Below are 25,754 nucleotides of genomic sequence, written 5' to 3'. Positions count from 1 at the left end.
AATAAATAAATAAATAAATAAATAAATAAATAAATCTTCAGATTTATTCACTTGAAAGGCAGCGTGACAGAGACACAGAGGGAGACACAGCAGAGGCTGGGCGAGGCCTCCATATGGGTGGCAGGGACTCAAGTATGCATCTGCTGTCTTCCTGGTGCAGAGCTGGGAGCCGGACTGCGAGCGGGTTGGATGGACCTGAACCAGGCACTCCACTGTGGGATGTGGGTGTCAGCAGTGCTGTGCCACAATGCCTGCCTTCTGGCTCCTTCGCTTCTGACGCAGACTCTCCCTCATGTGCACCCTGGGAAGCAGCAGGTGACAGCCCAAGCACCCGGGTCCTTGCCAACTGTGTGGAGACCCTCATGGGGTTCCAGGCCACTCAGCCCTGGCTATCGGGCTACTGGAGCATTTGGGGAATGAACCAGAGGAGTAAGATCTTTCTCTCTCTGCCTTTCAAATAAAATGAAATAAACTATTTGTTTAAGCCCCAATTTGAAGATCTGCTATTATAACCTTTTAAACTATTGTTGAGATTATTGTTACGTAGTTTTGAATTTTCAAATCAATCCATGCTTAGAGACAGCCACCCCAATACCTGCTGTAGGAACACAGACACACATACTTCCCATTCCTACAGGGCAGGGCAAGGGAGCTGTTGGTCAGCCTCCCAGGCTGTTTCCAGACAGTGGGCGCCTCTCATATTGTCATCATTTCACACTGTGTAAAAACTTCTAGAGGGCCGGGAGCTATGGTGCAGTGAGTTAAAGCCAGGGCCTGTGGCACCAGCACCCCACATGGATGCTGGTTCAAGTCCCAGCTGCTCTATTTCCAATCCAGCCTCCTGCTAATGCGCCTGGGAAAGCAGTGGAAGATGGCCCAGTCCTTGGGTCCCTGCACCCACGTGGGAGACCCGGAATAAGCTCCTGGCTTGTGGCTTTGGCCTGGCCCACCTAGGTCACTGCAGTCATTTGGTGAGTTAACCAGCAGATTGAAGATCTCTCTCTCTCTCTAACTCTGCCTCTCAAAAAAAAAAAAAAAAAAAAAAAAAAAAAAACCTTAAAAAAATTTAGGAAAAGTGAGGCATATGTAGCTTTGATGATGAGACTTTTTGTACTGTCACTATTAACACACACACAGAGTCTCTCTGTGTGAGAGAGAGAATATTACTTCCACCTGCTGGTGTTCCCTCCAAATGCCTGCAAGGACGAAGCCAGGGCTGGGCCAAAGCCAAGAGCTGGAAACTCCATCCAGGTCTCCCCGTGGGTGGCAGGGACTCGGCTTCATGAGCCACCACCCCGTCACCACTACTTCCCAGGGTCTGCAGCACAGGGCAGCAGGCACTGCAGACTCGGGACTGAACTGCCAGGTTAAGCTGATTAGAAGCAGAGATCACCTACAGACCTTTCCTAGGCTGACTGTATTAGGAAATGGCCCTTTCCAACTGTACTGTATTTATTTATTTAGAAAACTTTGATTTAATGAATATAAATTTCGAAAGTACAACTTTTGGATTATAGCAGTTTTTTCCCCTCCCATCTGCAAACCATCCCCTCTTCTACTCCCTCTCCCATCCCATTCTTCATTAAGATTCATTTTTAATTATCTTTATAAACAGAAGATCAACTTAGTATATATTAAGTAAAGATTCCAACAGACTGCACCCACACAGACCACAAAATGTAAAGTACTGTTAGAATACCAGTTTTACCATTAATTCACATATCAACTGTACTTTAAAACAAGGCCCTGTTACTCACTATCCACTCAAGGGTTCACTGAGCAGTTACTTAGGAGGAGACGTTATCTCCCCACAGAGAATCCCCATGCATACATTAGCATACTGAAAGCCAAAGAAATCTCATAGTGAAGAAACCTGTTTTATTTAACCACATATATATTTCAAATGAATTAGGCCAGAGACCTACCGGTATCTCAGGGGGACACTCTGAAGAACACTGATGCAGGAGAGCGTACATTAATGTATGAATTAAATGGGAGACAATGCATTCCACACGTCAAAAAGGGAGGGGGCATAACTGAGTCCCTTCAATAGGGTGTCCTAATGGGCGTGCCGTCAAGTTCAGAAAAGGCACCGGCCTCAGTTTTCACAGGTTCATTAACCTCATTCAAATGCTCTACCTAATCCTGCCACCAACGTGTCATTTACCAAGCAACCTCGGTGAAGGGGAGGGCGGTCAGTGCAAATGCTACCTATCACTGAAAAGCCACCCAGAGGCGAGTTTTGGTGACAGCAAATTAAAAGCATTCAGTGGCATGTAAGCCATGAGGCTGACCACTTCCTTCTACTGTACACATGGATGATTGACTAGTTTTAAAAGATAAAAAAAAGGTTAATATTGAATCTCAGGTCTTGTTGGCTAACTAAGACAGAAACAGGCAATGTTTTGGTGAGTGGTTAACACACCTCCCTCCCCACTTGGTCTCAGATTCCAACAGTTATCTCTGCTACACAGAGATCACAGGTTGCCACCTCACTCTCACTGCTCACCAACTATACGTGTTACCATCGCCTGGAAGGCAGGCGTGAAGCTGGGCAGTGAACTTGGTGGGGAGGGGAGACCCACCCCCTGCAGCAGGACCTCGGCAGAGACCAGGACACACAGGATCTCTCAGGTCTGCTAACCTCTAACTGCAATCGAGTCCCATCCAGCAAACCACGAGAAGGCGCGATTACCTGTGGAGTGAGATTGTGAAGAACCAGCCAGTAACTAGGACGGACCGAGCCACCGTCACTCCAGGTAGAGGCTGTGAGCAACCACAAAGTGATTAGGAGGCGGCCAGACATGCAGGAAGGCCACGGGGGCACTGTCACGCAGCCCGCGTCTTCCCGCCTTTATGAACTCTCTCTCTGCACCTGACTCCGACCTCTGTCACTCCTCCTGGCCCTTGACCCCCCTAGGCACCCTCCTGGTGTCTGACAACATACTGCTCTCCTCCCAGCGCCCAGCTCTGTTACTCCTCGTTTTTACCCCGCTGGTGCCTTGGCAGTTCTTGGGTCCCTCTGCTTCACACCAGTTGGTATTCTCCCCACAAGAGATACTTTTTCCTCTACCAGAAAACCATGATTTCCTTGTGCGCAGCCCTCGGCACGTCGTCACCATTTGCATGAACACAAGCCCCTTGTGGAGGAAGGATGCTCCTTTAGGCAGACCCTCCTCACCCGAGGCAAGCCGTGAGTCCTGTGTCCCCCACCCCCTGACTGATCGGGGTGCTGTGCTGCTCCAGGGAGATGCCGGTTTGGGGTTAGTCAGACCGGGAGGTGGGCGGGGCAGCGGTGTAGTGTTCCTGGAGGAAATATGGTTTTTCCACATCTTGTTGGAGAGATGAGTGGGGTTGTGTCCTATGGGATCTGGGGACCATGTTGATTTGTAATCAGGGAACTTTGCTGTAAGAGAAAATTCAAGAAAGAATAAGGTTAGATGGGGGCACGTTTGTTGACAAATACACTTAAATTTTGTCTGCACAAACATAAATATATAGACCTTTCTATTCTCTTTTTTCTTTAAACTTTTTCTAAAACTTTACTTGCTTGTGCTCACGATGACTGACTGGGGCCTGGCTGAAGGCAGGAGCCAGGACCTCAAGCCTGGTCTCTCTTGCGGGTGGCAGGAGCACAACTGCCCGAGTCGTCACTGCTGCCTCCCGAAGTCCGCAGCTTGGCGGAAGCCGCAGTCAGGAGCAGAGCTGGGAGCTGTGCCCAGGGACTCTGATGCGGAACATGGGTGACTTAACCAGTCTCCTACCCACCGGTGAACATCTGTTCCGCACATATGTAGAGTCTAGTGATAGTAAGTACCCAGTTTAAGAAATACAAAATCACATTCTTCTTTTAAGCTTATTGTATATACAGTTTTCCCAGCTGACAAGACTGCTACCTGAACAACAGACTTAACAAGATTCTCTAATGCTCTATAGGTTAAAAACAACACGAAAGGGAAAACCAAATCAAGGAGTAAGCATTCTTCAGGCCATCAGACTCACAGATGTGGTGAGAATGCAAACCCCAACAGAACTAGAGTATTCTTTGTTCTAAACATTCATTGGCAGCATGGAAAGTACACTATAGAGTTAAACTTTTCTGATGTCTTAATCCAGCATATTAAATATCAACATTTAAACACATTTTTTTAAAACAGCAAATATTCACTAAGGGCTTTCTCTGCTCAGGGCACCAATCGATGCCTTACCTAACACAGTTACATTCAAGAACCCCAACTTCAAATGGGAGGAAAGAAGAGATGAGCAACAGAACTGGTAACCCTGGCAACGTCATGCAGATTTAACACACAGCTGGCAGCAACGGCTTTGCAAAGAAAGGTCCTGAAGAATTTTTCACTTACATGGGTAAGCTCAAGCAGGTAAACCAAGGTTCAACAGAAACTCTTTCTACAGAGTATATCGCCCGATCTCAGCTGAGCAACCTTTCAGAGGGGCAGAGGACAAGGACGCCATGAAGGCAGGCTGGGCCTAAGATGGTCTCGGGCGTTTCTTGCAGCAGACACAGCAAGGGGCATTTAAAGTAGGGTGAGGACAAATCTTGCAGACTGGGCCACAAGCACTGGGTCTGAGAAACAGGGCAGCAGGACACACCACTCCCAGGGCGCCACTGCCACTCGGACCCACGGGGTGCAGGAGAGGGGAGAGGACTGGGACTTCTGTGAAAAGTGATGCTTGGGAAGGAAAAGCCACACTGGGGAGGGAAGCACACGTCCTGCTCCAGACGATCTCGGCACGTCTGCAGGACCCGTCAGAGCAGCATCCCACTGGGAAAAGACCATGACTCAGCCTGAGACACGGGCGTGTACAGCAGTAAAGGGCTGAGCGTCCACTGCTGTGGCACAGAGGGTCAAGCTGACACCTGCAGCGCCAGCACCCCATACGGGCACTGGTTTGAGTCCCGGCTGCTCCACTTCCGATCCAATCTCTGCTATGGCCTGGGAAAGCAGTAGAAGATGGACCAAGACCTTAGGCCCCTGCACCCATGTGGGAGACCTGGAAGAAGCTCCTTGCTCCTGGCTTCAGATAGGCCCAGCTGAGGCTGTTTGTGGTAGCCATTTGTGGAGTGGACCAGGGGATGAAAGATCTCTTTCTCCCTCTCTCTCTGCCTCTGCCTCTGCAAGTCTGCCTTTTAAATAAATAAATCAATCTTTAAAAAAAAAAAAAAAAAAAAGACTTGGGTGAAAAACAATCTTCCCACAGCAAAGAAGTCCAAGTAAGGCAAATTACGTCAGTTCTGTGAATCTCAGTTTCTTCCTCCACAAATGGGTTAATAGGACCTACTCATAGCCTTTGTGGCAGGTCAACTAAGAACCCAAGCTGAGGGCTCAGCCTCATGGCGTAGCAGGTAAAGTTGCTGCCTGCGATGACAGCATCCCATAGTGGGGGTCCTGGCTGCTCCACTTCCAGTCCAGCTACAGCTAATGGCCGGGGAAAAGCGGTGGAAGATGGCCCAAGTGTCTGGGACCTTGCCTCCCACATGGGAGACCCCGATTAAGCACCTGGCTTTGGCCTGAAACAGCGCTAGCCACTGTGGTCATCTGGGGAATGAACTAGAGGATGGAATATCTTTGTCTCTGTCACTCTTTCAAATTGATTAATTAATAATAATTTAAAAAAGGACCCATGCTGAAGGTTTTGCAGGGGCCATCAGTAAGTGGTGGTTACTGTGGCACTGCTGGTGGTGATAGGTGAGCAAAAAGGGGACATTCTGAAGATCACTAGCCTGCAGTGTCTGCAGAGCTAAGCATTTGCTTTCTTTTGCCTCTGCCTCAACAAAGCCAAGAAGTCTTAATGCCTCTAATGGTTTAAGATCTAATTACTGCAAGAGCAAGGTGCCAATTACTTGATTTTTCTACAGGTCTACAAGGCACTGTGCTGTGTGAATGACTCCCACGCCTTTGTTGCATCCATCAGCCTTTCCATTCCCTTTGTCGGTGACAAACACCAGGGTCTTCTTTTCCCCCCGGCCGTGTGCCCTTATGCTCGGTGCGAGGGGAAGGGATCCTGGAGGGGAGTGACTGACTGCTGGGACTGCCTGCCTCGGAGCGAGGCGTGGACACATGGGCCCCCGAGGCCCTTCAGGCTGGCTGAGCAGGAAAGCACTGGCGTCACCGGGATACAGTACGTGACGTCTGCCCTATGAACCCCCCCAGCTCCCTGAGACACGACCACCATCGGCCCTGTCCCGAAGCTGTACAAGGGTACTTCAACAAGTTTGTGAAACATGGAATGAGAGGGTATTTATTTTTATGCAAAAACCGTTTTTGAAATCTTTGCATATTTTTGGAAAGATGAATTTAATTTTTCTTGAACTTTTGGAGGACTCCTCATGTGTAAATTAGAAAAAAGAAAATCACACCAAAAGAAATTCACCTTTTCATCTCCTGTTCCACGAACTTTCTGGAGCGCCGCTGTGTCTGTTACATGCCCCCAGGACACAGCAAGTACGAGGCTGTACTTCCGTCTACCTGACCTAGGCCATCCAACTCCCATGAAAGGATCTTTTAACAAACCACCCCCAGTGTCCTTTACGAAGGGGAACCCGACAGGAAGTGCTAACCAAAGAGAAGCAGGTGGCACCGGTACCTGAAGTGCTATGGACGTTGGTAAAGGAGTTGTCAGAGGCACTGTAGGGCCAGGCACCAGGTGAAGGCAGCGAGGTGTTGAGGGAAGAATTAGACCCTGGGGCGAGAAACAAGAAGAAGAAGAGAACGATCAAGATACATGTCAGTATAACCGGTGAAGCTTTCAGAGTATTACTGAAACTTCAACAGGAGAAAAAATGTGTCTAAAAAAACTTTGAAAAGCAATATTCTAACATTTTCAGGTTAAATTATTAGATACTGAGGCCGGTGCTGTGGCATAGCAGGTAAAGCTGCCGCCTGCGGTGCTGGCATCCCATATGGGTGCTTGTTCTAGTCCCGGCTGCTCCACTTCTGACCCAGCTCTCTGCTATGGCCTGGGAGAGCAGTAGAAGATGGCCCAGGTGCTTGGGCCCCTGCACCCGCGTGGGAGACCCAGAAGGAGCTCCTGGTTCCTGGCTTTGGATTGGCCTGGCTCTGGCCGTTGCGGCCATTTGGGGAGTGAACCAGAGGATGGAAGTCCTCTCTTTCTCTTGCTGCCTCTGCCTCTCTGTAACTCTTTGAAATAAATAATAAATAAATCTTTAAAAAAGTATTAGATACCAGCAAACATAAACCAAGCAACAAGCTGACACTCTGAGAATGTGATGCCGCCTGCACACCGGGAGACTCTTCGTTTACCTGTGGTGTTATCCCGCAGCAGTTGGTGGTCAGTATCTACAATGGGAGATGTGGCTGTGCCCCCCAGCACACTTCCTGGGGTGACGTAGGGGTCAGATTCAGGGTCAATGTTTTGGATACCTTTCCATGGCACTCCTGGTTGGAATTCTGAGAAAAGAAGAACAAATGTCAGAGGCAGGAAATGGCTCAAAACATAAAATCATTTTTTTGATACAAGAAATGGTTCTATGAAAAGTCCAAATGCTGGATCTATTGTCTCAGATTTCCATCATTAGAAGAAATAAAATAAAATCAGCTTGAACATGTACTCTTACTAGGAGCTCCTCAGTGTGTGGTAGTGAACTTGATGCCACAGCTCATCAAAACCCGGCCCTGCAACCTGATCTTCCTGCTCCCAGCAAATCCAGGCTTGGAGGTGGGGAAAACGGCTCAGTACTGTGGTGCTCAAAAAACTGTCCAGCCGTCCAGGCCAAGATTAGAAGAATCTGGGCTGGAGATCAGAGATCTTTCCCGTGTTTTTCATCAGACACTGGCCAAGATGTGCAAAGGAAAAACACATCAACCCAACGGACACCTCCCAAGAGGCCACATTACAAGGCGTCTTGTGCGTGGGACAGATCCTAACATCCAGCCACAATGTCACACCTTCTTTCCCCCTGGGCCCCCAGTGCAGATTTGCTACTTTCCCACTGTACGTGTCTTACAGCACACGCCTTTCTTTTAAAGTGCTTGCCACAAACAATGTGTTCAGTCCTGAAACAAGTAATTAGGAAGCAATTACTACCCTGGAGAAAGCATTTCCTGCACAATACCTGGAGGCCAACTGGCATTGCTGGATTTACTTCCGAGTTTATTTGTTGGTGGAGATTTGGCAGGTAACCAGCTATCACCAGCAGGACCCGTATGGCCACCCAGTGTGTCACCTGGGATGATGTCAAACTGGTTGTACGGTGACCCTCCTCGGGTCTTACCTGGGGCTACTATAGCGCCTGAGAACAGAGAAAGGAAATTAACACACTCGGGAACAGCATTCACCTTGCCCGTCTCTGCTTTCAGAGGAACCCAAACAAACTACGGATTGGGAAGCTTGTGGAGTAAAGAGTCCTGGAAGAAGAGGTGGCACAGGAGCCGGGTGCAGAGTTATCACACACCAGACCCACGAGGGCTCTGTTGCACCCCCCAGGAGTAGAGTCCTGGAAGAAGAGTGGCACAGGAGCCGGGTGCAGAGTTATCACACACCAGACCCACGAGGGCTCTGTTGCACCCCCCAGGAGTAGAGTCCTGGAAGAAGAGTGGCACAGGAGCCGGGTGCAGAGTTATCACACACCAGACCCACGAGGGCTCTGTTGCACCCCCCAGGAGTAGAGTCCTGGAAGAAGAGTGGCACAGGAGCCGGGTGCAGAGTTATCACACACCAGACCCACGAGGGCTCTGTTGCACCCCCCAGGAGTAGAGTCTTGGAAGAAGAGTGGCACAGGAGCCGGGTGCAGAGTTAACACACACCAGACCCACGTGGGCTCTGGCGCACCTCCCAGGAGTAGAGTCCTGGAAGAAGAGTGGCACAGGAGCCGGGTGCAGAGTTAACACACACCAGACCCACGTGGGCTCTGTTGCACCCCCCAGGCCTCTCGGCGTCTCATGTGCATACAAAGGACAGTTCTTGGTTTTCAACGCTCCTTTTGGCTTCCATCTTCGGAAACTTTCACAAACTAGGAGTCTCACACACTGTTATCCTCACAGTTTCTATGCTAATGACTCCAGAGTGAGAAACGGGAGCAACACCCAACAAACTGCTGCATGCAGGAGGGCTTCCAACTGCGTTTCTCCCGTTGGTCAGGCCTCAGATGAGCTGCGGGCAGCAGCGAAAACGGAGTCCAGTGGAGGGGAAGCATCTGCGATTGCTTTCAACTCCGGGGCAGTGAGCTGGAGCCCTGCAGCCTCCAACTGCCCCCAGAGTGCTTCAGCGGCTTCCTGGTGCCCCTTTTGTACACTTTACTTGCTACAGGCAGAGGGGCAGAAGTAAGAGCTTACAATTCTCTTAAATAACAACTGGTTGACTTTAGCTAAAACTGCGTGTGTCTATGAGATCCCTCTCTACATACTGTTTCTCAAATTAATTTTACATACTGCATCATATCATCTGATCTACTCTTAGGATGCTGCTTATGAAGAGAGAAAATTGTTTCCAGGGTAACAGATTAAAATATTTGTGTAACTACTGATTGAAATAATCAGTTTGGTTTAGCCTAACCAGGATTATTATCAAAACCATCTCCACACTCAACTAAGATGACATGTGCTTTTCTGGAGTCACTGACAGAAATCTGGCTCAGGGGTACAGAATAGTGAAGCAGTGGAAAATGAGTAATTTGATTTCCTTGGGGATTGCTAAGGCAATGGGGAAAGCACTATCGATAAGCTCTGAAATCCTAAGTGGCTGTTTTTACCTTCGAGACAGTCGTGCACAGCCTCTGCTTCATTATCATGCACCTGACCTGTCACCAGGACAAGAGGACCTGGTGACACCACGGCCGAAGCAGGGAAAATGTCCAAGGTTACAGACGGCACTGGACTCAGTGCACCTGGCCCATCGGCAGGTTTTATAACTTTAGTAGGTCATTCTTGATTTGGGGCCACAAAATCCAGCGACAATACTTATGCGTGACAGACAGAAGGTGCCACGTGGCTCCTGCACCAGCCTCTTGGATGGGTTTATTAAGAGTGGCGAAATCTGGAAGGCTTCACACCAACGACTCGGCTGGGCTGAGGCCTGCCAGAGTACTGCAGCGGAACAGCCAGACACTGTTTTATGCTTGGTTCTCATGGATACAGTGGTGTCCAAGTGAATTACTGTCAAATGAAACAAGGGCTGGAAGAAGGTTCTGAGAACTTTAATCTCTTTCATAGGAAAATGGAGACGCCCACACAGAGTTACAGGGAGGAAGAGCCACACCACATTCGCAACCAAAGCCTGCGACAGCAGATATGGCAAATCAAAAAGAACAAGCAAGTTTTGGACAAAGTTAAAATCTCAAGTACTATAACATATCATTTTTTGGAGATTAAAGCACAGGGATTGTTTTTTAAAGTTGATGAACTTAATATGATGCTAATAATCAACATATGTATGTTCCTCATATATATCTCCTGTTCTTCAAAAAAAGAAAGAGCCAGTTCTATTCTCCTGGCCAATTTATTAGAATGTTACCCTGATGGGTGCCCAAGTTCAGTGCCAGCACTCTCAGCCTCACAGCCAGCGCGAACTTTTGGTCTCCACATTAGAACCAGCGCTTTAAATTTCTTATACTCTGGAATACAATCTCAACCTTCCTAGCAAAGGCGATCCTAAGATTGGGGGGGCGGGGAGAAAAAGCTAGATCCATGCTTCAGGATAATTAGAGGATGTTACCCAGGCCCGCTACAGGCCAGGGCAGCTCCTGCTCCAGCTTATCTGCATTTCTGGCTCTTACCGTTTTTGTGCATGCTGGCTTCCTGTGTGGCTACGGAGGGCAGTCCTTCCATCATGGAGGTCCACTGTTTAAAGCGAGACTCAGTCCCGGCCTCCTTCCCACCAACCATGCCATAGTCCATGCCGCCAGAGCTGAAGCCTGCAGGAAGGAACCATGTTTTATGCCTCTGTATACATTTCTGGTTCCAGTCACCAAGAATTCTCAGGGACAACCCATGGACGACTTTGTCTGTCACTCAAAGACCAATTTGGAAAACTTGTCCACACGCAGAGTTACACTGCTGCAAATCTCTGACCTCGGCTCTTGCTTGACAATGAAGTGATGGCCCTGGGACAGGTGTCTGACCTGCTGCTTAAGACGCGGTTGAGCCTCTCATGTTCCACGTGTGAGTGCGCGAGAGTTCAGAGCCTGGCCCTGGCTCCTGACTTGAGCTTCCTGCTAGTGCAGACCTGGAAGCAGTGGTGGTGGCTCCGCTACTAGGACTCCTGCTACTCATGTGTGAGACCTAGATTCAGTCTCCAGCTCCGGGTCTGGCCAGCAGAGGGGAGCTTTCCCCCTTTCTCATCTGTCTGTGTCTCTCAAACAAAAGTGACGACTTTTTGCTAATGTAGCAAAGTGTGTACGACTGCCACTGAATCAGGGTCATCGGAGAGCACGTGTGCGTCTGCTTTTTCACTTAGCAGCACGTGTGCCAGACAGTGGACTGGAGCCGGCCACCTGCCCGACTGGGATGGAGAAGACAACACATCAAACCACGATAGAAGCAGAGCACAGACGGGGCTGGGGTAAAGCTACCTGCGGAGGAAAGTCTTTAAGGACACTCAATTCAGGACCAGGAAACTGGGCACAGAGCTCTGACTCATGGCAGTCGAGTGCGTTCAGGAGCAGTGGGAGGTTCCAAGTGCCTCCAGAGGTTAGCTAACTGTGGATGAAGTGATGCAGAGTGGCAGGGGATGGTGAGAAATGAAGAGTCAGGTCAAGAAGGCTCTTTCTCTATCAGTCCAAGGAACTGGGACCTTTTTTCTTTAAGAAGAGAAAGGAATTTTTAAGCAAGTGATGGAGAAAGAACTAGGTCTGTACTTAAAAAAAAAAAAAAAAAAAAGGGACCGGCGCTGTGGTGTAATAGGCTAGGCCTCTGCCTGTGGCGCTGGCATCCCACATGGGTGCTGGTTCATGTCCCAGCTGCTCCTCTTCTGATCCAGCTCTCTGCCATGGCCTGGGACAGCAGTGGAAGACGGCTCTAGTGCTTGGGCCCTGCACCTGTGTGGGAGGCGCAGAAGAGGCTCCTGGCTCCTGGCTTTGGATCAGCCCAGCGCTGGCCATTGTGGTCATTTGGGAATAAACCAGCAGATGGAAGACATTTCTCTATGTCTCTCCCTCTCTCTGTCTGTAACTCTGCCTCTCAAATAAATAAATAAAATCATTGTATAAAAAAAGAGAACTGGCAGGGGTTGGCATTGTGGTGCAGAGGGTTAAGCTTCTAATTATAATATGGCATCCCTTATCAGAGTACCAGTTCAAGTCCCAGTTGCTTCACTTCTGAGCCAGCTCCCAGCTAACCTACTTGGGGAGGGCAACAGAAGATGACCCCAGTGCTCGGGCCCCTGCCACCCATGTGGGAAACTTGGATGGCGTTCCAGGTTCCTAGCTTCTGTCTGGCCCACACCTGGTTGTTGAAGCCATTTGGGAAGTGAATCAGCTGATGGAAGATCTCTCTCTTACTTGCCTTTCAAATAAAATGAAAAGCAAATGAAAACACTTCTAAAAATGAATTTCACCATTTATATAAAGAAAATTGTTGGGGCTGGCGCTGTGGTGTAGTGGGTAAAGCCACCACCAGCAGTGCTGACATCCCATATGGGCACTGGTTCAAGATCTGGTTGCTCCACTTCCGATCCAGCTCTCTGCTATGGCCTGGAAAAGCAGTAGAAGATGGCCCAGGTGCTTGGGCCCCTGCACCCACATGGGAGAGCCGGAAGAGGCTTCTGGCTTCTGATCGGCTCAGCTCTGGCCATTGTGGCCAATTGGAGAGTGAACCAGTGGATGGAAGACCTTTCTCTCTTTCATTCTCTCTTTGCCTCTCCTTCTCTGTGTAACTCTTTCAAATAAATAAATAAATCTTTTTTTCTTTTTTTAAAGAAAATTGTTTCCTCATACCACAACTGAACTTGATGGTTCAAGTGGTTGCTTGGATGCTGGGAGGCAGGAATCCTTAGAATGAGATGAAAATATTTATATCATTTCTTAAAAAGAAGAGTTTAACATATTTTTTCTTTTGTCCTATATAAAAGAAACAACATGAGGACTGGAGGACAAGGAGGTGAAAGAACAAAGGGTAAGCAGGATGCTCCTTGGAAAAATTACATTTTTGCTTTTGAGAGAGAAAACCAGGCCAAGGAACATGGATTCCAGGCCATCTGAAAGCTCAGCTCCAGCACTCAGAAAAAGCTTTTGAAAATAACATAGGACTCTAGGGGCCAGCATCGTGGTACCGCCAGCTAAGCCACAGCCTGCAGCGCCAGCATCCCATATGAGCACCAGTTCAAGTCCTGCCTGCTCTGCTTCTGGTTCAGTTCCCCATGCATACGTCTAGGAAGGTAGTAATGGATGGGCCAAATACTTGGGCTCCTACCACCCACAAGGGAGCCCTGGATGGAGTTCCAGGTTCCTAGCTTCAGCCTGGCCTGGCCTCAAACCCAGCCAGTGCAGCTACTTTGGGAGTGGACCAAGGACCAAGGACAGAAAGTAATTTTTACTTGGCTTCTAATTTTGAATAAATTAAATCTGCAGCTGTAATGTTTGATGAAAGTTTTTTAAATAAAAAATTCAGTGTCAAGGATGTAATGAAATTAACACTTTCAGTTTTTCTAATCCTGAATATATCAAACTAACAAAGATACCTCTAGGCAAAAGAACACCAAGAGTAATAGTTTTTTCTTTCTTTCTTTCTTTCTTTTTTTTTTTTTTTTTTTTTTTGACAGGCAGAGTTAGTCAGGGAGAGAGACAGAGAGAAAGGTCTTCCTTTGTTGGTTCAACCCCCAAGTGGCCGCTACGGCTGGTGTGTTGCGGCCGGCACACTGTGTCAATCCGAGGCCAGGAGCTAGGTGCTTCCTCCTGGTCTCCCATGCGGGTGCAGGGCCCAAGGACCTGGGCCATCCTCCACTGCACTCCCGGGCCACAGCAGAGAGCTGGACGGAAGAAGAGCGGCCGGGACAGAACTGGCGCCCCAACCGGGACTAGAACCCGGGGTGCCGGTGCCGCAGGCAGAGGATTAGCCTCCTGAGCCACAGCGCTGGCCCTGTTACAATTTTTGATGAATTTTTAATATGCGAATAAAATTTTATTGGAAGTGCATTTTCTAGCAAGATTGTTTCCCAATCAGTCCACGTATTAATGGAAAATTAAGACTCACCACTAGAATGAAAGAGCTCATCTATTCCTATTTAAAAAATTATTACAGACATAAAATATTACAAAATCTTACTTTTACAAAAACTTGTAAGGAGAACAGGGGGAGTCCTGCTATTACATCACTGAAATCTCTCCATTTCTTTGTGAGTTTGTCTTTCTCCCTGGCCCAATGACACAGTCACAACAACACAGTAATTTTTAGAGAGGTCATTATTACCTGACAAGTTATTTTCAATTTTGCTAAAAGCTGAGAATCACAGAGCATGTATCTTATAAAAGGCAGTAAAGGATTAGTTAAGCAGTCACTGAAGTCTACAAAAGAGTCTTTATCAAGACATATTAAGAAACTATTGGCTGGCACCGCGGCTCACTAGGCTGATCCTCTGCCTGCAGTGCTGACACCCCGGGTTCTAGTCCCAGTTGGGGCGCTGGTTCTGTCCCGGTTGCTCCTCTTCCAGTCCAGCTCTCTGCTGTGGCCCGGGAGTGCAGTGGAAGATGGCCCAAGTACTTGGGCCCTGCACCCGCATGGGAGACCAGGAGGAAGCACCCAGCTCCTGGCTTCGGATCGGTGCAGTATGCCGGCCGTAGTGGCCATTTTGGGGGTGAACCAATGGAAAAAGGAAGACCTTTCTCTCTATCTCTCTCTGACTAACTCTGCCTGTCAAAAAAAAAAAAAAAAAAAAAAAAAAGAAAAGAAAAGAAAAGAAACTATTACTCTTGGTATTCTTTTGCCTAGAGGTATCTTTGTTAGTTTGATATATTCAGGATTAGAAAAACTGAAAATGTTAATTTTATTATATCCTTGACACTGAATTTTTTATTTAAAAAACTTTCATCAAACATTACAGCTGCAGATTTAATTTATTCAAAATTAGAAGCCAAGTAAAATTACTTTCTGTCCCAAACTATATTTTTCAGCTAAAATAAATGTGTTAGGGGTTGGCGCTGTGGCGCAGTGGATTAGTGCCCTTGCCTGAAGTGCCGGCACCCCATACGGGCACCAGTTCTAGTCCTGGCTGCTCCACTTCTGATCCAGCTCTCTGCTATGGCCTGGGATAGCAGTAGAAGATGGTCCAAGTCCTTGGGCCCCTGCACCCACGTAGAGACCCAGAAGAAGCTCCTGGCTCCTGGCTTCGGATTGGAACAGCTCCAGCCATTGCGGCCAACTGGGGAGTGAACCAGCAGATGGAAGACCTCTCTCTGTCTCTACCTCTCCCTGTAACTCTTTCAAATAAATAAAATAAATCTTTTAAAAAAAGTGTTAATGCCAATTAAGGAAAATAGGAAATAACTAAGGAAAGTTGAAATAATTTTTTTTTTTTTGACAGGCAGAGTGGACAGTGAGAGAGAGAGACAGAGAGAAAGGTCTTCCTTTGCCGTTGGTTCACCCTCCAATGGCCGCCGCGGCCGGCGCGCTGCGGCCGGCGCACCACACTGATCCGATGGCAGGAGCCAGGAGCCAGGTGCTTTTCCTGGTCTCCCATGGGGTGCAGGGCCCAAGCACTTGGGCCATCCTCCACTGCACTCCCTGGCCACAGCAGAGAGCTGGCCTGGAAGAGGGGCAACCGGGACAGAATCCGGCGCCCCAACCGGGACTAGAACCCGGTGTGCCGGCGCCGCTAGGCGGAGGATTAGCCTGGTGAGCCGCGGCGCCGGCCTGAAATAATTTTTTTAAAAGATGACCTTTAAAAAAAAAAAGATTTATTTACTTATTTGAAAATCAGAATTATTGAGAGGGACAGATCTTTCAGCTGCTGGTTCACTCCCCAAGTGGGCACAACAGCCAGGGCTGAGCCAGGCCGAAGTTAAGAGCCAGGAGCTTCTTTCGGGTATCTCATGTGGGTGCAGGGGTCCAAGCACTTGGTCATCCTCCGCTGCTTTCCCAGGGGCATTAACAGGGAGCTGAATTGGAAGTGGAGCAAACAGGACTCAAACCAGCACCTATATGGGATGCCAGCGCTGCAAATGGTAGTTTCACTGGCTATGCCACAGTGCTATCCCCAAGTGTGAAATAAATTTTAAAATGCTCTTTGCAGGGCCAGCGCATGGAACAGTGTAGAGCTGAGCTGCGGCCTGCAATACTGGCATCCCACACGAGCTCTGGCTCAAGTCCTGGCTGCTCCTCTCTACGCCCCTGAGAAGGCAGCCGAAAGGGGCCCAAGTGCCTGGGCTCCTGCTACCATGTGATAGATTCAGATGGAGTTCTGGGCTCCTGGCTTCAGCCTGGCTCAGCCCTGACCATGCAGCCATTTGGGGAGTGAACTAGCACATGGAAAATTTCTGTCTCTCTATTTCTTCTTCTTTCTCTGTAACTCTGCCTTTCAAATGAATAAGTAAATCTAAAAAAATAAACAAACAAAACCCAGAAGAGCTGGTGGAAGTTAAGGATCTGAAAATTCATTCCCTTAAACTACCTAGGATTGAGGAGGCCTTGAGTCTGCTCCTCCCTGCATGGGGACCCAGCAGGAGGGCATCATGGGACCTGAGGTAGGGCCATTTGCGCAGGGTCACTGCATCACCCAGAAGTAGAGTTTTCAGGTCTGCATACTCTGCTTTTTTGTGTCTGCATAAAATAGTATCTTCTTCGCCAACGTAAAATCACACCATCAATATGAGGTCACACTGCTGAAATGTGTAGTATTGTCTTAATTTTTAAATTTTGTTTTTAAATCCCTGTTCCTCACTGAGTGGGTTCTGCACATGGCATGCTTCCTAGGTCTAAAACAGCTATGATTTGCCTGCCAAAAAATTCCCAACAAGCGGCAAAGGTATTACTTTTCTTGTGCTGATTTTATTTAAATCAAATGAAATATTATTAGATGAATTTTTTCAAGCTGCCTTATCATTTTAGTTCCATATTTTCTCAGGCAGTTTTATCAGTGGAGTGAAGCACTACAGCTTATACATATTTTAATAGATCGTGACCTCAGCCGTGTGGAGGTCACAGCACACAGAAACATTCAGGCCGGCGCTGCGGCTCACTAGGCTAATCCTCTGCCTGTGGCGCCGGCACACCGGGTTCTAGTCCCGGTCGGGGTGCCGGATTCTGTCTCGGTTGCCCCTCTTCCAGGCCAGCTCTCTGCTGTGGCCAGGGAGTGCAGTGGAGGATGGCCCAAGTACTTGGGCCCTGCACCCCATGGGAGACCAGGAGAAGCACCTGGCTCCTGCCTTCGGATCAGCGCAGTGCGCCGGCCGTGGCGGCCATTGGAGGGTGAACCAACGGCAAAGGAAGACCTTTCTCTCTGTCTCTCTCTCTCACTGTCCACTCTGCCTGTCAAAAATTAAACAAACAAAATAAAACAAAAACATTCTGTGGGGAGCTGTGGGGAGCAGGGCCTGTCTCCCGCAACATGGCGAAATAAGTACTGAGACTACCGAGACTAGACCACTGAGACTATTAAGACTAAATAACTCTATGCATCTGATCTCCCATCATATGGTGCTGAGAGAGAGTAAACAAATCTCACACAGCTGTTTCGTTAATTAGCTGATTCCTGACCCAACCCCTGTTTGGAAGAAAGCGGCGTGCTCAGCACGTGGGCAGCAGAGCACGGATTGGTGGGAGAGGACTAGGGGGAGAGAGAGACAACATGCAGGTTGCCCCTGAGAGAGTGGGTCGGAGAGCTCGCTGGTGCCGCTCCTCCACGAAAGCGGGGGAGCGTCAGCAAATCCGGGAAGGACCGGTGTCGTTCCTCCGTGAGTGGGGGAGCGACACATTCAGTAAGTTCTGGCTTCTAGTAAGTTCTGACGGTAGAAGAGCAGTCCGCTGTTCACAAACGTGGAGTCCAAGACGGCCACGCTGCACACCTGGCTCTATCATTTCCTGACTGCGTGGTGAGCTTTGGAGAACACGGAAGCCTGAAGAGCCTTGGACACCCTGCCTGTAAAACAGGGCTGAGAACATCCACCCACCGTGTGCAGCTGTGGCGAAATGGCAGGGCCGTGGGGCTCCTACCCGCTGTGGGCTGAGACGGAGAGTTTCTCAAAGGTAGTTTCATGAGGTGCGACTCACCAGAACCGTATCCAGGCATTGGCCCTTTGGTTTGAAGGTCGGGGAGCCCCACATTCAGTGCGTTGGGTACCATGTTGTCCAGATGTGGCTTGGGCCCAACAGGGTGGGACGGCGAGTGCTTCATGCTGGGCTGCCTCTGCTGCTGCTGCTGCAGCGCGCTCACCATCCGGGCCAGCTGCAGGGGCGAGGAGAGGACAGGCGGTGAGCGAATATCCCAGCTTCCGGTGTCAGGGGAGGGGCAGAGTGCTCAGGGTCTGCTGGGCAGCAAGATGCACTGTCACACAGGACACCGGGGGACCCGTCTGGCACACGTACCTGCTGCTCCTGCTGCTGGCGCACAGCTTGAGAAATCTTTCTCTGGTTCTGTAGCAACTGCTGCTGCTGCTGCTGCTGCAGGAGAAGCTGACATGCCTACAAAACAGGGCAGGGAGGGACCACAGCTCCCTGAGACGGCGGCACCGAGAGCATCAAAGTGCACACAAGGGCTGCAGAACTACAGGGACCAGCGCGGGAAGTCCCACCAAGTTCCTCTCTGGGCTAGTTCACCTCCAGTTGAGCTGACTTATCAACCTTTAATCAGACTCGGGTTTGCAGCCAAGTGTGAACTAGTGGCCCTTCAGGCATAAAAGATGACAAAGACAGATGAAGGAAATCAAAGCTAGAGAAAGGAAAACCAGGCTGCCTGTTAAGCTATCCCAAGAAAATCTACTTACCAACTGGAACTGGGGAATTTGTGGAAGCTGGCTCAGCATGGCAATTTGTTGAGGAGATAACTGGGGCCCCACATTGAAAAGACCTGGATTCAGGCCACTGTTGGGAAACTGCTTAAGCATTGAGGCAGACACCTGGCCAAAAAAAAATAAAATAAAATAAAGTTTTTAGAATTGATCAAAATAAAATATTTTTCCCCTGTGAATAATAAATCTAAAACAAATGTCCATTTTTCCACTGAAAAATACTTAGGGGCATACTTCATACCATGATCATCTCTGAGCAAAAATATATATATTTTTAAAGATTTATTTATGGCCGGCGCCACGGCTCACTAGGCTAATCCTCCGCCTTGCAGCGTTGGCACACCGGGTTCTAGTCCTGGTCAGGGCGCCAGATTCTGTCCCGGTTGCTCCTCTTCCAGGCCAGCTCTCTGCTGTGGCCAGGGAGTGCAGTGGAGGATGGCCCAAGTACTTGGGCCCTGCACCCCATGGGAGACCAGGAGAAGCACCTGGCGCTGGCCATCGGATCAGCGTGGTGCGCCAGCTGCGGCGGCCAATGGAGGGTGAACCAACGGTAAAGGAAGACCTTTCTCTCTGTTTCTCTCTCACTGTCCACTCTGCCTGTCAAAAAATTAAATAAATAAAAAATAAAAATAAAAAAAGATTTATTTATTCAAAAGGTAGAGTTACAGAGAGGCAGAGGCAGAGAGAGAAAGTCGTCTTCCATCCACCAGTTCACTTGCCAAATGGCTGTGATGGCCAGAGCTAGGCCGATGCAAAACCAGGAGCCAGGAGCTTCTTCCAGGTCTCCCAAGGAGGGGGCAAGGCTCAAGGACTTGAGCTAACTTCTACTGCTTTCCCAAGCCATAGCAGAAAGCTGGATTGGAAGTGGAGCAGCCAGGAATCGAACCTGTGTCCATATGGGATGCTGGCACTGCAGGCAGCAGCCTTACCCACTGTGCCACAGTGCAGGCCCCTCTGAGGAAAGACATAAAGATATTATAACAGCTTTTAATTCTCTTCTTAGACTGTGCATTTCCATAATGAAAATGATCGATTATCAGGAAGAAAAAAATCTGAGAAAAAAGTGCTGATGACACTATGGCTTTTGTTTGAGAAATTATTACTGGAAATGTGCCATAAAATAAAATAAACCAAAATGGGGGCCGGCGCTGTGGTGCAGCGGGTTAAAACTCTGGCCTGAAGTGCTGGCGTACCGGTTCTAGTCCCGGCTGCTCCTCTTCCCATCCAGCTATCTGCTGTGGCCTGGGATAGCAGTGGAAGATGGCCCAAGTGCTTGGGCCCCTGCACCCACGTGGGAGACCCGGAAGAAGCTCCTGGCTCCTGGCTCTGGATCAGTGCAGCTCCAGCCATTGTGGCCATCTGGGGAGTGAACCAGTGGACGAAGACCTCTCTCTGTCTCTACCTCTCTCTGTAACTCTGTCTTTCAAATAAATAAAATAAATACTTAAAAAAATATATATATATATATAAACCAAGATGCACAAAGCTAATAAATTAGGTGTTCTCCAGAAAGCACAGTACTTCTGTTATGCAAACGGGAAAAAGTGACTTGTAAAGAGAGAGAAGCCGGGGCTTCCACAGCTCACACTCGAGTCTCAGAGGCTACACAGAGCCGGGAAGGCCAGCTGTCTGCTGGTTCCTTCTGCCTGGTTTTAGGCAGAGGGGACAAGGCTGCAGGAAGCTCTGCTGATGGAGAAAGGAGTCCCTCCTACCTGTGGGCTCTCAGCAAAGAAGCCTGCAGCCAGCTGACCCGAGTTTGCCTGCACTTTCACAGGGCCGCTGAGAACAAACCCGGCCCCTCCGCGGGAGCCACCGCAGCACGTGGGCGGAGGCTTCAGTGCCAGAGGCAGACTGCTGGGCTTGCACCCTTCCCTGCTGTTTCTCAGCATGCGACCCAGCATGCAACGCAGCTACCAGAATGATAATCATGTGAACCTCAGTGGGTTGTCTGAGGATTTCCAGCTAACCCATGTCAAAGGCGTGGAAACACACTCCACAAACGTTCTTGCTGTCTCCAGGCTGGTTCTTCAGGGACAGTGACCACACTTCCCGGGCACCTCTCTTCAGGATAAACATGGTCAGTTCTTTTTCCTGCATTCCATCCTGCCTCTCAATGCGGAGCCCAGGACAGTCTCAGACTGGCCAGATCTGACTATCCCTTACCCATTCTATCAAAGTCAAGCTCTGTTCAACACCAAAAAGGAAACCTCCTGAAGTGAAATGGACACTATGAGAAATGGTGACTTGATCAGCATAGCTCTGACTGCTAATGGACAACTTAATACATTATCCCTCATAGTATTTTTTTTTGTCTGTTCTACTTAATATGACTGGTTTAATTCTGTAATTATCACACAGTTATTCTTAAGTGTTGAAAATTAACCGAAATGTGATCCCTGTTAAACATAAGAGTGGGAATAAGAGAGGGAAGAGATGTATAATTTGGGACATGCTCGGGCTGACTTGCCCCAATTGGTAGAGTTGGAAACATACCAGGGGATTCCAATTCAATCCCATCAAGGTGGCATGTGCCAATGCCATCTCACTACTCCAAGTGATCAATTTCAGTTCACAATTGATCATAATGAAAGGACTAAGAGTCAAAGGGAGCACATAAACAAGTCTAGTATCTGCTAACACCAACCGATAGAATAAATAAAGGGGAGAGTGATCCAACATGGGAAGTGAGATACTCAGCAGACTCATAGAATGGCGGATGTCCTAAATAGCACTCTGGCCTCAGAATCAGCCCTAAAGGCACTCGGATCTGGCTGAAAAGCCCATGAGAGTATTTCAGGCATGGAAAGCCAAGACACTCTGGCAAAAAGATCTCTGTGAGTGAGATCCCAGTGCAAAGAACAGGTCTTCAAAGAGGGAGGTGCCTTTCTCTGAAGGGAGGAGAGAACCTCCACTTTGACTATGACCGTGTCTAAACAAGATAAGAGTCGGAGAACTCAAGGGGCTTCCATAGCCTTGGAAACTCATAACTGGTGCATAGGGAGATTACTGATGCCATAAACAGGAGTGTCAATTGGTAAAGTCAACAACAGGAGTCACTGTGCACTTACTCCTCATGTAGGATCTCGGTCCTTAACGTGTTGTACACTTTGTGTTTCTATGGGGGTGCAAACGACTGAAATCTTTACTTAATGTACACTAAACTGATCTTCTGTAAAAAAAAAAAAAAAAAGAAAGAAATTTTCAATTCCCAACTTGACTCTCACTGGGATTAAACATGACAATAGGTCTGATCTGATTTCATCATCATTTAAAAAAAATCATCTATTATTTTTCACTTTATGTTTCTGTGTGGGAGCAAACTGTTGAAATACTTACTTAAGGTATACTAAGCTGATCTTCTGTATATTAAGATAATCGAAAATGAATCTTGATGTGAATGGAAGGGGAGAGGGAGTGGGAAAGGGGAGGGTTGTTGGTGGGAGGGACGGTATGGGGGGGGAAGCCATTGTAACCCATGAGTCGTACTTTGGAAATTTATATTCATTAAATAAAAGAAAAAAAAAAAAAAAAAAAAAAAGTCAAGCTCTGTTAACAACGGCCGAGATCTGTTTCCCTGGTGATTACATCTAACGGAATTCACTCACAAAGTTAACGTCAATTAAAATCTATAGTATTTTTAAAAAGATTTATTTACTTATTTGCAAGTCAGATTTACAGAGAGAAAGAGAGAAAATCTTCCATCTGCTAGTTGACTCACCAGAAGGAGCCAGAAGCTTCATTCGGGTTTCCCACTTGGGCCATCTTCCACCATTTTCCCGGGCCATTAACAGGGAGCTGGACTGGAAGTGGAGCAGCCAGGACAGAAACCAGCACCCACACACTGGCACTGCAGGTGGTGGCTTTACTCCACTATGCCACAACCCTGGCCCTTTTTTTTTTTTTTTTTTTTTTTTTGACAGGTGGAGTTAGACAGTGAGAGAGAGAGAGACAGAGAAAGGTCTTCCTTTCCGTTGGTTCACCCCTCAAATGGCTGCTATGGCCAGTGCGCTGCGCCAATCTGAAGCCAGGAGCCAGGTGCTTCTTCCTGGTCTCCCATGCGGGTGCAGGGCCCAAGCACTTGGGCCATCCTCCACTGCTTTCCTGGGCCATAGCAGAGAGCTGGACTGGAAGAGGAGCAACCGGGACAGAATCCAGTGCCCCAACTGGGACTAGAACCCGGGGTGCCAGTGCCGCAGGCAGAGGATTAGCCAAGTGAGCCACGGCACCAGCCAAAGCTAGTAATGCTTTGTACCCTCATGTAATATTTAACTCATGTAGCTGGTTTTAAAACTTTATTAATTTATTTTTTGGTTCAAGCTAAGAACCTTATATTTGTCTTTATGTTCAGGGCACATAGTAGGTCCACGATAAATGCCTACTGCATGAGTCAACCTTCATGTAACAGAACAGTGACCTCAAGAAGTTCTTTTCCATCCTGTCACCCCACCCATCTCCAGTTTGTGTTCCTTGACGGGAACAACAAACATGACCAAGTCGAGGGTAATCTAGGCGTATACCTCTAAAAACTTCCCTTCAACCTGAAAGTGACCAGGCTGGGGGCGGGGTGTCCTATCACTACTTCAACTGTACAGAGAGAGGAAGATATCTTTTATCTGCTGGTTCATTCTTCAAATGGCCACAACAGCTGGGGCTGGACCGGACCAAAGCCGGAGCCTGGAACTCTATCAGGGTCTCCCACATGGGAGAGGCCCAAGAACTTGGGCTGTCTTCTGCTGCTTTCTTGGGTACATTAGCAAGAAAGTAGAGCATTGGGGACTTGAACTACTCATATGGGATGCCAGTAGTGCAGGTGATGGCTGAACCCACTGCATCACAGTACCAGTCCCTCACTCAACTGTGTCAGCATTTAGCCTGTATTTTTCTGACCGATTGAAATAAAAAAGATGGTTTGTCAAATGGCCTGTTAAAAGTGAGATATGACAACTCTATTATTCCTGTAATCAATATTTATGCCAACCAATGAAGGGAATGAGTTAAAACTTGCTAGCAAACTAAAACCACGAATGATTTTCAAAGCTGGCTCAAGCACATAACCCATTAGGCTAGGTTCCTCGTTTCTCCCTTTCAGAAATTATTCAAGGGAGCAGGCAGCCAGCCTAGCAGGTAAGAGGCCCAAGTTCCACATGTGAGTACCTCGGTTTGATTCCTGGCTCCAGCTTCTGACTCCGGGTTCCTAACAATGTAGACGCAGGGGAGGTAGCAGTGATGGTCAAATATTTGGGTTCCTGCTACCCACGTGGAAACCTGCCAACCCCAAGGGACTCAAACAGCAGACAGACGCTGGTTCCCAATTAAATAAATTCCTTTTTTCAAAAAAAACTTTTTAAAGATTTATTTACTTTAAAGTCAAAGTTAAAGAGAGATAAAGAGGGAGAAACAAGAGAGATAGGGAGAGAGAGACAGAGTTCACTCCCTAGATGGCAATGATGGCCAGGACTAGGCCAGGAGCCACGAGTTTCTCTTCCAGGTCTCCCATGCGGGTGCAGGGGTCCAAGCACTTGGGCCATCTTCCACTGCTTTCCCCAGGCCATTAGCAGCGAGCTGGATCAGAAGTGGAGCAGCCAGGACTCAAACCAGTACCCATACAAGATGCCGGCATCAAACGCAGTAGATTCGCCTACCACACCACAATGCCAGTCCCCATAAATTTCTTAAAAAATTTTTTTTAACTGTTGAAAACTCCCCTTGCTGTCCTCACTTCCTTGTGGGGGAAGGGTTCTTTCCTCCCATTTCTGATTGGGACTAAGCCCAGAGGGCCATCCGCCCCAGCACACCACTTCCTGCAGGCAGCACACACAGGGGCGTAACTGCCTTTCCAGCCACGTGGGGTTTGGAAGTCTGTGTTAGGAAGAAGCATTCTGCAGCATTCATTTTGTTGTTAGTAAAGGGGTATTTTGGTCCAATATGCCTTCCCTTTTATGTCAGAAATTAGGATTTTGGGCAGGAAAAAAGGGTTGTCATTATCAAACTCCCCTTGAAAACCCTCAGCTTCCACTCAAGGTCCTGGACTGAAATTCTTGTCACAAATCCTTTTTCTGATATAGAATTATTAAGTTTTAGCATTAGACAATTAACCTAAAGCAAGGATTCCTTTCCTAGATGTCAAAACTGCACCAACCCACCCAGGAAAGGTTCTTTTCTTTTTGCCTCGTGTGTCTGGCGAGCCTCAGCCTGTTTGTGTTCCACAGGACACCTCTCCCACACATCCGTCCTCGCTTTCACCTCGTTTTCCATCTCCTGAACATGCTCCTCTGGAATCTGAGCTCATGAGAAAGCTTCCCCCACTGACCCTTCCTGCCACCTTTCTTCAGCATCACGGTCACGGTCAGGGTCCAGTTCCTCTTTCCTCCTACTTTAGGGCCACGGTCTCTGTTACGTGGCTTACCAATGCATTTTCTTCCAAGGTCTCGGTGTCACTCAACTCACAGGTTCTCTCACTCTGGAAAATGTTCTGGTTGGGAGCCGTCTTTCCCCAGCTGCTTCCCGACTATCCTCTAGGACATGCTGACTGGTATGAACCAATTTAAAGCCTTGTTTGATTTTCTGAATTGCTGATGACAAGCAGATGAGAGCACAATGGGAGTGTGCATCTGGCCCCTGCACCTATTTTGTGGCCAGCATGACAAGCACACCCTCCACAGCATCCCCAGACAATAACCCCTCCCCTCTCCTTTGAATTCACCCCAACGGTCGCTGGTGGGACCTAACATATTGTCCCTGACACGGTAATTCTAAACCCACTGTAGTAAGAGTTTGGTTGTTTTTTCTGGAGGGTGCAATGCAGATCCATCCTATGCTATCAGAATCATTTTCCAAAACA

At 48.3% G+C, this 25,754-nt stretch overlaps 1 protein-coding gene across 6 annotated transcripts in view; it reads right to left on the bottom strand.

Moving 5' to 3' along the window:
• The window catches only part of TNRC6B (trinucleotide repeat containing adaptor 6B), a 289,241-nt gene that overhangs the window by 7,292 nt on the left and 256,195 nt on the right, over nt 1-25,754 (bottom strand). For all 6 annotated transcript variants that reach the window (XM_051834072.3, XM_051834078.3, XM_089308956.1 and 3 more), the window contains 9 exons: nt 18,890-19,021; nt 18,492-18,587; nt 18,177-18,351; nt 10,754-10,891; nt 8,096-8,272; nt 7,284-7,430; nt 6,607-6,702; nt 3,182-3,406; nt 2,696-2,766 (listed from right to left, as the gene is read on the bottom strand). In XM_051834072.3, the coding sequence (XP_051690032.1) occupies nt 2,696-2,766; nt 3,182-3,406; nt 6,607-6,702; nt 7,284-7,430; nt 8,096-8,272; nt 10,754-10,891; nt 18,177-18,351; nt 18,492-18,587; nt 18,890-19,021 (1,257 nt within the window). The remainder of the gene's footprint in view (nt 1-2,695; nt 2,767-3,181; nt 3,407-6,606; nt 6,703-7,283; nt 7,431-8,095; nt 8,273-10,753; nt 10,892-18,176; nt 18,352-18,491; nt 18,588-18,889; nt 19,022-25,754) is intronic.

The sequence above is a fragment of the Oryctolagus cuniculus genome, chromosome 11, assembly GCF_051225735.1.
Source record: "Oryctolagus cuniculus isolate XC-2025 breed Fujian yellow rabbit chromosome 11, ASM5122573v1, whole genome shotgun sequence".
Classification (NCBI taxonomy): Eukaryota; Metazoa; Chordata; class Mammalia; order Lagomorpha; family Leporidae; genus Oryctolagus; species Oryctolagus cuniculus.
This window is presented reverse-complemented; position numbering and strand designations above follow the sequence as displayed.